The sequence below is a fragment of the Pleuronectes platessa genome, chromosome 7 (assembly GCF_947347685.1).
Source record: "Pleuronectes platessa chromosome 7, fPlePla1.1, whole genome shotgun sequence".
Taxonomy (NCBI): Eukaryota; Metazoa; Chordata; class Actinopteri; order Pleuronectiformes; family Pleuronectidae; genus Pleuronectes; species Pleuronectes platessa.
The window spans coordinates 11,256,607-11,270,026 of NC_070632.1; the positions used below are offsets into that span (position 1 = coordinate 11,256,607).

At 42.2% G+C, this 13,420-nt stretch overlaps 1 protein-coding gene across 3 annotated transcripts in view; it reads right to left on the bottom strand.

Annotated features, from left to right (window-relative positions):
• Positions 1-460: 460 nt before the first annotated feature.
• The window catches only part of banp (BTG3 associated nuclear protein), a 35,667-nt gene continuing 22,707 nt past the window's right edge, over positions 461-13,420 (bottom strand). For all 3 annotated transcript variants that reach the window (XM_053426515.1, XM_053426516.1, XM_053426518.1), the window contains 2 exons: positions 5,162-5,302; positions 461-1,494 (listed from right to left, as the gene is read on the bottom strand). In XM_053426515.1, coding sequence (XP_053282490.1) covers positions 1,378-1,494; positions 5,162-5,302 — 258 coding nt within the window. In that variant the 3' untranslated portion in view covers positions 461-1,377. The remainder of the gene's footprint in view (positions 1,495-5,161; positions 5,303-13,420) is intronic.

The window sequence follows — 13,420 nt, forward strand, 5'->3', positions numbered from 1 at the left end:
TCTCTTCTCTCGATGGCTGCAAAAAAATATTCATCATTAGAGGTGCATCGCTCCAGCACAACCCGACAATACGTTCTCTGTTTCTGCGGTCAGATAAAAATAACCACACAGTGGACACAGTGTGGAGGTTAAAAGTGATTTCAGCTCAGAAACTGTTAGACTGTGGACGACATATTAATATCATACTTATGGCAAAAATCTTCAAAACTTATTATTGCTGGCTATTTTGTGAAGATCGCTGACAGTACAGTAGCCCAATCTTATGGTTGTTGAAGTTAACATGATACATATTTACTAGCTCAACATGAAACAAGACCTCAAAACCAAAGTATTATATCATGCTTTCCTCAATTGTCTATATGTGGCAGATGAAAGCAAAGTCATGTCTCGGAAAACTTTGAAGACCAGGGCCGATTGAAAGAAAGAGAAAATTATGGAAGAAACCAAAATAAAAAGACACTTTTATGGCAACCACAAACATGTTTTATTCACTTGAATGTATCTTTCACAGAGACTGGGGGAAATAAACAACTTCAAGGATTTCTTGGTATTCTACAAGTGACTTGTACTGTCTACCACTGGCACCATCTCTTCCATTTCATGGTGTTCTACCTCTGAAATTAAAGCTTCCAGAGAATTACGGCACATCATGATTAGATAAATCAAAGAAAGCTGTGGGGCTTAAGTAATATGAAAACAAGCTGAACAAAGTAAAGGAAGGAAATGCTCACAGCTGGGAGACACAGTATGGGCTAATGCATGGAGAGTGACAGGAAACCCAGTGAAACACAACTAAGAGTAGCTGTCCTCAGCTGAATCTGCTTTCCAATGCAGCCCACTGTGACGACGACGAGGAAAAGAGCACAGTACTGGTTGTTTGAGTCGGAGATCAGACAAACCCTCACAGGGGTTTCAGGGTTAGCCAAGCAGCTTAGGTCCAAAGTTGATGTGCTGTAAACAAGTGTGTGCTGATGAAGTGGCAGGTCGATAGTCTGCATACTGCAGCATCCTCCCTGGATAGACAGTAATCCCACTGTGTATGCTGCGTTGGCCTCGTTCGTCTGGTGATGAAAACACTAGAAAGAGCAGGGTGGATTTTTGGAGCATCGTGTTCTTTTCGAGTTCTCAGTGAGCACTGTCACGCTATGACATCGAGTTGGTAGAGAAGTGAGCAGTTTGCAGGGTGAGAACAAAAAAAACTGAAAAAGATGCATCTTCCCTCGGTTGCATCAGCGACCTTCAGTGTTTCTAAAAAGTTTTCTGACTTGACTGCTCCTCAGAATATATTGATTTGTTGACTCCTGATCTTCCACTCGGCCTTGCCGGGCCTTGCTGCAGGGCAGAGTTCTGGGCTGCGTTGACCCAGATGTTGGGATCTCAGGTGGTAACAGAGCTGACGATCTCCACCACCTCGCCATTCTCACCCTTGATGGCCCCCTGGATGGCCTCCTTCACCTCCATGTCCGCCGACAGGGCTGGAGTCAGTTCAGCAGCCTAGGCCACATAAAAAGAGAGGAGAGGGAAAACAATTAGAAAACAACCAATTATCTAGCATCCTGCTTGAGCTAATTAGGTGTAACCTCGAAAAGAAACCTGCAACGTAAAAAGGAAATGTATTTCCTGTGAACTAACAGATGGAGACGGATCTTTACTACAGCTCCTGGCTCGGTGTAATTTACGGAGACAGAGGAATGACGAGAAAGAGATCAGAGAGGAGATAGAGGAGGGAGAAGAAAGAGGACGGCGGTGAGAGGAATGAGAAATGAAGCAGAGTTGACAGGAGATGAGCTTTTTGTACGTTAATGCCCGTTGACTGCGTCTGAGCTCAGTGTCAGACAGAGCGAGGTATTGTGCCGGTAAAAAGCTCTTAAAGGATGAGAGGTTCATGACTCAGCCCTGGATGATGACCATGAAGAGTGACTCACTCCTTCCTGAAATACACGCCAAAGGTTCCCTCAAACACACCTGCAGCATTTAATCCTCCCTCCAGTCCAGCATGTTGTCACTAGACAACAGCCCTGACTGGAGCCCAGCTGCACCACAGCAGCACACACCATGAAACAACAGGCCCACAATGTAAACACTGGGGGTGCAGAGGCTCATTCACAGATTTTTTTCAAGGAGCGTTTCCACATGTTTACCTGTCACAACATGGGCCTTGCTCTCTGTTTGAAAGTACTGAAAGATAATGGAACCATTGCTTTGAATGGTGTTATCCCAGAACTGCTCTGGGATTTTTCAAAGGCCTGTTTTTTAAACCTGCCGCTCTCAGATCTCTGGTCCCGACTTTGGACTTGAGATGGAGATAAATCACTTTGAGTCCACATTCAGCCACAGATTTTAACCATCTTGCAGAAATGCCCCGTGGAAATATCAGTGTGTATATTCCCCTACTTCATCTCGTTTGTGTAATGGAAACTATTACATAAGGGGGGGGGGGGGGGATGCAGAGATAAATAAATACAAAAGCTTAAGTAATTTTTCAAGAACTTGTAAGAACGGTTCCATGTGCCTGGAAACAGATGTGAGCAATTCTCTCGATTTAACACTTTTGAGAAACGGGGGGGGGAAAGAACAGCGCTGACCTTGTTCTGAACTTTGAGCAGCAAGTCAGCTATGCTTACACGCTGGATCGTCAAGACCCAACTGTGACAATAAGCCACCCGGTGCCAGCCAATCAGGCAGAGCACGTTTGTTCCCCCGCGGCCACTTGACTCTAATTCTTTACAAAGCATTTTAACTGAAAAGTTACACTTTTTAATAGGCATCCAAATTGGTCTGCGCTGTTCTTTATCTATCGAATTCCTTCTGTTGTAACATATTATTCACCTTGGCTGAGGAGGTTTTGTATTCATCTTCGTTTGTTTATTTGTTTGTTAACAGTTTACGCAAAAAATTACTCACTGATTTCCAGGAAATCTTGTGGAGGGGTGGGGCAGCAGCAAAGGAAGAACCCTTTAAAGTTTTGAATGGCTCCAGATAAACGGGCGGACCCCGGATTTTTCTTCACTTTCTTTAACATGGTGAGAGAGGGTGTTAACCTTGGTGGAAGTAAATACTCCCCGAGCACCCGTCATGTTATTTGTTTATTGTCTGGATAGATCAATGCAGCCTCTTACTTTTACTTTAAGGTATGCTGAGAAAAAAAGAGTCTACATCAACATGTGTGATGAAAACCTTCAATAGGACGTTTAAATACTGTTTGATCAATGGACGCCACATTGCTAACAGGCGGTTTCATTCTGTCCCTGACGACATCCCAGTGCCCTCAATGAACCCGAAGTCCATTGAGCAGAAAGCTGATGACTGATCAGACATCTGTCAACTTTGTTGATTCCTGTCAAGATCTGTGTACAGTCCAACCCTGGAAAAATTAGACTTAAAAAAAAAAAATTCAAACAAATCAGTAGAGTAAACAAACAGTTTGATTGCTTACTGCACCGAGTAACATTGGGCACAGATTAAAATACAGTGCATGGGGTGGCAATAACTGTGCATGCTCATGAATGCACAAACAAATAGTGTTTCAGGGTCTATCAGTATTCTGTATGATCTACACCCAAAACATTTAATTAACATAGTTAGCTTTAACCACCTTCACTCTCAACGGGGCAAGGAACCAATTACCAAGACAACTACAGACAACAAACGAACAACAAACGGACAATGACTCTTACTGAGAAGACAAAGTCTCTCCAGGGGAATGCCAAAACCTGATCTGAGGCCGGTCAGCACATTTGCTCTCCGCATGTCTTGCAGGGAGGTGAATATAATCGATTCCACTACACTCGTCTGTGAGGAGATAGTATCACGACAGGACTGGTATTTAACACCAAACTACATCCTCTGAAGTTCTCTCTGTTTATACTATAATAACGCAACAAAGACCCGACTCACATCAGGTCCAGACACTTTGTTTTATGCATGTGACTTGAGGGAAAGAAGCTGCAAAGAGAAAATAATATTCGACATGTTGGAGCAGAACAAAGCGGAGAGAACAATGGAAAAGTGCTGTTCTTAAAAATTCCTTGCAGAGTTTAAGTGACCACTTCAAAGTACGCTGTGCCATGTGCACCATCCTGATTCTACATGTGGCTGTTGCTCAACACACTCAATGATCCAGGGATTTCAGGCAAATCTACTAATTACAACCCTTTTACAGTGTTAAATTAGTGTTTTTTCCAGCAACCTGTCATGACTGAAAGATAAGTGCTTTTTATTTAAGCGGAAAAATGACAACAGGAGAAAAACAGACTCATTGTACCTGTAAGTAGTTTGGCTTAATTGCTCAAATTGCACTCATATTTCGATTTGAAAAAACAAGAATAATGAGCGATTACACATGTTAAAAATTGAAATTAATTGAGTCCTAAAGTACATACAGAAATGGTGAGTTGTGTATAAAAAATGTTTTGCTATCGGCCATAGCTTTAAAGTGTATTTTTTATCTTTAAAAAACATGCAATTTTCATTTGTGACATATTTTAGATCAAAATCAGTTTTGGGGGAGCTTAACACAAGTACAATGAACCACTGTTCCAATTGGACGGCTGTGTAGTGTTGAAAACCGAGGGGCTGGGTGAGGAGGTGACTGGCCGCCAAAGTGTTTCAACACTTGGATGAGCATGACATTTTCTACATGTTGAAAACACAACATCCAGCTCATTAAATACGTTTCAAAAGTACAAAGCTGTGTTCTTCATTTTGTGAGATAACTGAAAGCATTAAGTAACATTATAGCAAGAAATATTCCCTCACTGAGCTGAGATGTTAGTTTCTTCTGCCACCACTGGCAGAGAGTTGATAGTTACGCCAAGTTTAATAAAAATCTCTTTCAGATTTCCTGTCGGTCTTTTATGACTTGAGGTGGTGTGGTCTTGTTGTTTGTTTGGAATGACGACATTTTTAAATCAGCTGCAAAGGTAATTTTGTGGCTGTGACTGGCATCTCCTCCAGAAACAGCTGATGAGGCTCATTAGGATTTGCTCCACTTCACATAACAGGCTCACAAAAAAAGCAGTTTCCCAGGAATTAAGCTGAATGTGGATTGGTTAAAAAACTCTAACAGATTAGTATGCTTTCTATCAAAGTAATTGCAGCTGCATACTCCCGCACATTGTACTCCAGCAAATTGTATTTATTTTGTGTGTATGTATGTTACCTGTACTGCAGCCGTGTGATCTGTGACAGGGGCCAGTTGGACATACTGCACTTGGATGTCAGGCGGGAGAGAGGAGCCCTCTACAGCTGTGGCCCCTCCATCAGCGGAGGCTACCGCTATCAGCTGAGCTCCACGCAGCACCTACAGCAGACAGGGAAGGAAGAGGACAAAGAAAGGTGATTAGCATCACTGGCATTTTCTGTCCATTTTCAACTTCATCAGTCAATTAATCTTTAGTTCTTTTTCAAATCGCCTCCATCATCAGATCCATTCAGTCCTGCAATGATCTATAGCCCACACCATTGGAAAGAAAACCAAATAAACACAAACTGCACAAGGCCTCATTTGTCTGCTATCTGGTATATTCATGTTCTTTTATTGTTTACAGCTATTTATGTGCACAAGCATGGTGTTCTACACGCACACACACATGCAGCTTTGTGGGGAGGCAAGAGTCCTGTGTTGGTATCAGACTGATGCAAATAAACATTTCAGCTGTGCTGTTTTCACTCCTTCACGGCCCACTGTCTCTTTACACAATGACTTGGAGAGGAAAGTTATGGCCCGTTCAATTCAATTATATTTTATAAGTTTTGCTTTCCTGGATTGCATAACTTGATATTATAGTTAGGTGGTTTTTATTTGCTCTCATTTCATTATGTAGACCAAACTGGCAGAGACTGGCTTGTGAGCCATCGCATGGGGATCTAATCTCCCACAGTGTTGATATTCCGCCAGGAGACATTGGAGCTGTCCGGATTCGATGCACTAATTACAGAGCAGTAAAGAGCAACTGGAGTGTTGCAGAGTAGTCCTACAGTTCGTCGAGCCTGTTCCTATACGTAGACTGTAACCACAAACTCACACAGGACTTGCATGTACAGTGCCTTGCATAAGTATTCACCCCCTTTGGCCTTTTCTACATTTTGTCATGGTATAACCACAGATTAAAATTTATTTCATCCTGAGTTTATGTAATGGACCAACACAAAATAGTGCATCATTTGGAAGTGGGGGGAAATATTACATTGATTTCACAATTATTTACAAATAAAAATCTGAAAAGTGTTGAGTGCATATGTATTCACCCCCTTTACTGTGAAACCCCTAACAAAGATCTGGTGCGACCAATTGCATTCACAAGTCACATTTGCAAGTCACATAATTAGTAAATAGGGTCCACCTGTCTGCAATTTAATCTCAGTATAAATACACCTGTTCTGTGACGGACTCAGAGTTTGTTGGAGATCATTACTGAACAAACAGCATCATGAAGACCAAGGAGCTCACCAAACAGGTCAGGGATAAAGTTGTGGAGAAATATGAAGCAGGGTTAGGTTATAAAAAAATATCCAGAGCTTTGAACATCTCTCTGAGCACCATAAAATCCATCATAAGAAAATGGAAAGAATATGGCACAACCGCAAACCTACCAAGAGGAGGCCGTCCACCCAAACTGAAGAGTCGGACAAGGAGAAAATGAATCAGAGAAGCAACCAGGAGGCCCATGGTTACTCTGGAGGAGTTGCAGAGATCCACAGCTGAGGTGGGAGAATCTGTCCACAGGACAACTATTAGTCCTCTACTCCACAAATCTGGCCTTTATGGAAGACTGGCAAGAAGAAAGCCATTGTTGAAAGGGATCCATAAAAAATCCCGTTTGGACTTTGCCAGAAGCCATGTGGGAGACACAGCAAACATGTGGAAGAAGGTGCTCTGGTCAGATGAGACCAAAATTTAACTTTTTGGCCTCAATGCAAAACGCTATGTGTGGCGAAAACCCAACACTGCCCATCACCCTGAGCACACCATCCCAACAGTGAAACAAGGTGGTGGTAGCATCATGCTGTGGGGATGCTTCTCTTCAGCAGGTACAGGGAAACTGGTCAGAATAGAGGGAAAGATGGATGGAGCCAAATACAGGGAAATCCTTGAAGAAAATCTGATGCAGTCTGCAAAAGACTTGAGACTGGGGCGGAGGTTCATCTTCCAGCAGGACAATGACCCTAAACATACAGCCAGAGCTACAAAGGAATGGTTTGGATTAAAGAATGTTAATGTCTTAAAATGGCCCAGTCAAAGCCCAGACCTCAATCCAATAGAGAATCTATGGCAAGACTTGAAGATTGCGGTTCACAGACGGTCTCCATCCAATCTGACTAAGCTTCATCTTTTTTGCCAAGAAGAATGGACAAACCTTTCCATCTCTAGATGTGCAAAGCTGGTAGAGACATACCCCAAAAGACTTGCAGCTTTAATTGTAGCGAAAGGGGGTTCTACCAAGTATTGACACAGGGGGGTGAATACTTATGCACCCAACAGATGTCAACTTTTTTGTTCTCATTATTGTTTGTGTCACAATAAAATGTATTTTGCACCTCCAAAGTACTATGCATGTTTTGTTGATCAAATGGGAAAAAGTTTATTTAAGTCTATTTGAATTCCAGTTAGTAACAGTACATAATGGGAAAAAGTCCAAGGGGGGTGAATACTTATGCAAGGCACTGTATATGCACTTGTGCGAGGTCACACACAAAAACACATGCACACGCTCTGGGATTAGCCGAGTATGTTGTTAATTTGGTTAGCACAACTCCCATGTGACAACAGACACACAAATTAACATACAATCATCCTGTCAACAAAAACACATAATAAGACGGATGGAGGAAAACATTTCCTCGGCTTTGTTTGTACTTATTCATTTTAATCAGACCAGGGTCGCACACCACACGACTTCCCTCCAGTGTGGCCCACAGCTTTCCAGCAGAACATTTCTCAGAGGGGGGGGTGGGGATTACTGGTTTGAAATAAAGGGTATTCCCACATGAACAGACAGCATGTTCTCATTTAGAGTTTTTTTTCTTCTTCAATCTCATGGCCTTGAAATGAACACAGGCCCCTTTAGTGTCTCCTGCCTGGCAGTATCCATTTGTATGTTGTCTTTCTGGGCTTTTTCTCCAATGTTATGCGAGGTCTCTGTCTCAAGCTCAATCTTCCTCCAGCTGCACTGGGTGCTGGGACTGGCTGAGACATGCTGAACTGACATTAAACATTGCAAGGAGAATATGCGAGGGCTGCAGAAAAACAGAAACCTCACAAACCTCAATTACAGATGATGTTTGTTGCCCCCTAACCCAAGAGTCCCACACTGCCTCCCCAACCCTGAGTTCGGCCTTTGCTTTGAAGTTGTGAGTGAGTGAAACGCCCAGAAGCTTCAGTTACCCAACCCCCTGGTATCCTCCAGCTTGCCTCTTCATCGCACAGACTTTGCCAGTTTCACCACATAATGTGCCGCCTCATCACCACAATGTGCCAGGCTCGGCAGGCCCTATGGAAGTTATTAGCCTAAGAAGTCTGTCTGACTCACCCAATCAGGCAACCAGGAGACTTCACAGACTTGGATTGAGGGCGAACGAGTTTGACTCCAAATATAGCAGAAGACTCAACAGTTGAGCTGGTTTAAATGAATCATTGTTTGATGACCCTTTAGATACATTCTTGATTTAATTACAGAATAAGCCTGGAAGAGTTGGGTTGGTGTCAGTGTTAATTTCGTTGACGAAGACTATGACGAAATATAATCGTTAACGACCTTTTTTCCATGACGAAGACGAGACGAAGACGTAACGAAAACGAATCTTTGAAAATAAAAACTATGACGAAATCTATTTTAATTTTCGTTGACGAGACGAGACGAGACGAAAATGTTGGTGGTTGACTAAGTCACAATAATTTTTAAAACATCATCGTATCAGGCCGTCCTGAAGTATCAGGAGCGGGCGAGTGTGTGTGTCTGTGTATGTGTGTGTGTGCGCCCCAGATAGCGCTCCGGTCCGTAGCTCCGCCCCCCGCCTCGCGCACTCGCTCAGAGAGACACAGTGAAAGCAGAGCGCGTTCTCGTGGAGCAGCCTCTCAGTGACCGACTGCTTCTTAACTATGGAAACAGTGAAAACCAGAGTTTCTATGGTCTCAGCTGCTCAGAGATCAGCGCTTCAGCTTCTTCATCAGAGCAGAAGCTGCAGTTGGTTTCTACCGAGCTGCAGTTTCTGTGTCCGGCTCCAGTCTGACCTGCTCTCCCTTTTTGTTTTCACATTTAAAATTAAATATATATTTTTAAGCTATTAGGCTGCAGCTATATGTTTTTATAGAAAAGGAGTTTAATGTGGCTATAAAATGTGACTAAAACTAGACTAAAATGGAATTAGTTTTCGTCGACTAAAACTAGACTAAAATGGAATTTGTTTTCGTCGACTAAAACTAGACTAAAATGGAATTTGTTTTCGTCGACTAAAACTAGACTAAAACTAAGAAGGATTAAAATGACTAAAAGGTGACTAAAACTAATATGCATTTTCGTCAAAAGACTAAGACTAAGACTAAATCAAAAATAGCTGCCAAAATTAACACTGGTTGGTGTAAACATACAAGGAAAAGAAATCTGTGTCATTGCTTTCTTGGAGAGAATTAGAACCAAAGATCGATACCACTCCTGTGCACTAAATATGAAGTTGGAGACAACAGCCAGTTAGTTTAGCTTAGCAGAAAGACAATGAAGGTGGGACAACTAGCTTCGCTCTCTCCAAATGTAAAACACACTATTATTACTATAGAAATCTAATTACAAATGACCTTTGGACAGAACCAAGCCACCTGTCCCCATTGCTTCCAGAGTTTATCGGTGTCCCAATTCAGGGGCCACCTTTTTCGGTTGGCTGCATAGACCATGAAGGCCAAACATGTTAAAGCCTTTTGGTTTTTTAACATGTGCACCTGAAACTTACATTTAACAGCCTAAGCATTTGATGTTTGTGTTTCGCCATTGGCCGCTGTGATTTACTCATTGAAAAGCAATTTTTCCCCGAAGCACAATGAAACCTAGGAGGGTTTGCTCGAGAAGGATCCACCCATTAGATCCTTCATTGCTCGGGTACATTTGAAGGAGTGTTTACATCTAATTACGTTGTTGTGATGGAATTGGTCTTCCAATGCAGCCTCTGAAAGATGCATCCCCTGAATTGGCATACATCTTTTATGCCAAGATAAGCTTACAAGCTCCTGCCACCATCATTTCCAAACTGCCCAACTTTTCCTCTAAGGCTAGTATACAGCAAATAGTTAAGTGGGCATTGGTCCAAACAGACTTAATCTATCCCAAAGGTACGGAGTCATTTTATTGAGTACAGTGAGAAACTTAACACAGAAACCAGCTGTTTAAGAGTTTCTTCATTTCTGACATCCATAGAGAAGCATCGTTATCTCCACATTTCATCAGACCATCATTACATATTAGACTCCAAACACGGTTTCTCGTCTCTCTGCAGTCATGTGAGTGTATAAGTGTGAGTGTCAGTGAGAGAGAGTAAACTCAATCATGAGTGTATACTGTCCAACTAATGAATCTAAATGTGTAATTAGCAACGTCCAAATGATGCTATGATTGACACTTGAGATATTGCAAACACTTGTCTCGCTCAATTAGATTCTCAACCTCCATTTGAGAGCAGTTTGCATTCTCAGCTGTGAGGAGCGGCACACAGAGGCTCACTAAAGTATTAACAGAGTTGGAACAGTGTGTGAGATCTTGGCAGCGTTTACACAGGAACTTCTCGGGGCCTACAATCTGTCCCAGGACTTGCTCTGTCAGAACAACTCGTCTCTACTGCTCGGACAAAGTCTTGCATGGCTTAAGTGTCACTCGAAAACAATCAAAGACAAAGAAAACCTATGCTCCAAGAAAAATGTACATCCATTTCACAGAAACTGCCCTAAAAGTGTACTGAGAGTGAAGTGAGAGTGTACTGAGAGTATACGGAGAGTGTACTGAGAGTGTACTGAGAGTGTACTGAGAGTGTACTTTGTTGTCTATGATTACCTTGAGGTTGGAAAATCGTATAAAACACTGTGGACCACTATTAAGTGATTCTGTGAGTTCTGATGATAATTATCTCTCATCCAGCTGGTAGGAGATCATCATTAAGCTGGTTGGCTATGATGCAAAAAACAAAAGTAAATGCTGAACTGTATAAAGGTAAGGTTTTATGAGGTAGAAAACAAGTCTAAAATTGTAAGTAGAAAATAACTTATTGTACAGCAAGGTGAGAAATATTTGAGGGGGCTGCCCTGGAGCGGAGAAGTTCCCTGACAATGGGAAAACTTTACAGCCTTGCTTTGATTTCCTTACTGCGTCAGTGTGCAGCAAGGAGCAGGGCTGACTCACTTATAATGCAGCTCAATATATTAGATTTGATGTGTGTGAGCTCAATCTGTCAGAAACAGGGACCATCAGCAGATCTTAAGTGCATTGGTTACTGTTGACCTCAACGTTTAAGGGATTGGGTCCCTTAAATAACAGCGCTGGTTGCTGGACAGCTCCCAGGCTGGAGGGCCAAGGAGCGTAGCAGACGAGCGGCATATGACACTGCAGCACAGTAATGGACTGAGGCGCACAATCAAGAACATCTTACATTTTCTGCAGGCTTTGCAAGCTGCTGTGGCCTTAGGAGAAAAATATTTAGCTGATGCTGTAATGTTTTCAGTAATTGATTCAGGACACAATATAAAATATAGCCATGGGAGAGGAATGACACAAAAGTGAACAGCAACAGCAGCTTATCTAAAAAAAGGATTTCAAGAATGAATGATAATAACCAACTGCATAAACAAGACTTTCTAACCCTGTCATCATCTCTGGTTGTCCAGAGGATTTTAAAATGGACGTTTTACCATTTTCTTCACATGAAAATCGTTAAACATGAATAATGAAGGCTTTAAGAAAATTTGATTTGTTTGGAAATTCAACAATGGATCTAAATTCCCATCTTTAACCATGTTGACTGTGTCAGAGTAGTGCACCAATTTGAAGGGAAAAAGGAGAGAGAGAAAAAAATCCTGCTTCCACAATACACATACTTGATTAAGGCTGGCATCGATTCCCAAGCTCTCCGGAGGTCTCGCTTAGAGTCAGCTGTGAATCGGAAGATGTTATGAGTCACCAGCTGAGAGTGCATGTGTGTTTGTGTCTGAATATGCTTTAAAAGGTTGGGGGGATGGTTGAGTAGATAATGAGTGAATTTTCACTTTTGGATGAACTTTTCCTTTAGGCCTCAAATCAAAGAACGCCAGAATCTCTCACAATGCAAGATCCTACTTTTGGAGGAAACAGAAATACATAGAACATAAGATTTAAGGTTTTGCTGTGTTTAACAGAGCACAAATCTGTTTTCCATCAATCTCTGTGGAGCTCCTCCTCTTCCTTCAGATCCGAAAGAATAAAAAAACCAAACCAAAACAGGGAAATGAAAAAAAGAAACATTTGGAGTTTGGAGTGGCTGGAACTTCCTCTCAGCTTCACAGCCGTCAACAACATCTGCGACTGCCAGGCCTGGACAGATGTCCGAGCAGCAACACTAGCTCTGGGTTAAAAGTTGGGGTGGGAGGGGAGTGGAGGAGGGCGGAGGACTAAGGGCTGTCTGCGACTTTGCTGTAAAGATGCCTGACCCAGCAGTGCTCTCTTGACTGCTTGTTTGGTGCAGACTAGGAAGGTGAACACACTCACCTAAAGACGTCTCACTGCCGTCATTACTTCTCTAAGTTACATTTCCTACTATTCCACCTCTGAGGAGTGTTCTGAATTCAGCTGTGCCTCAGCTCACAATATGATTGAATAAACAACAGACGAGTTGTGCTACAACTCAAAACTTGTCAGGAGATGAAATAGGAGCCAATGAGTATCCTTCTCTTTTCCTCTGTGATTTGTGAAGTCCCTGACTTGTTTTATGTTATACATTAAGGCATTTCACAAGTGATATTATGATACCTTACTAATATGTGTAGACATTAATCTTTGAAATACACACTTGTTATAAATAGTATGTCTTGCAAGACTGCTGACCTTATATGGCCTACAGCTTCCTGTTTCCACTCACATAGCGACACCACCTCGACACTAGAGGTTGACACCAGTATCGAATAAAACCCTCCCTTGTATCCTTTGCTCCACAGCTCTGACCCGCAGACCGGGAGTCAGATTGAAACAGGGCTCGAAGAGGTTTTATGACAAAACTTCTGACCCAGAACTGGCAAATCCAAATGGGGTTGATTGCAAAAAGAGCAAATAAAAGTTTGGGTTTGAAAATCAAAAGAATAAATCCAAACTTGACTAAGCGATGAAAGCATTTTAAAATCTTCTATGAATGTAAAAATTTAAGATGATCATGTTTACACTTATCCTGAAGGAGCCGGAGGAGATGATATATA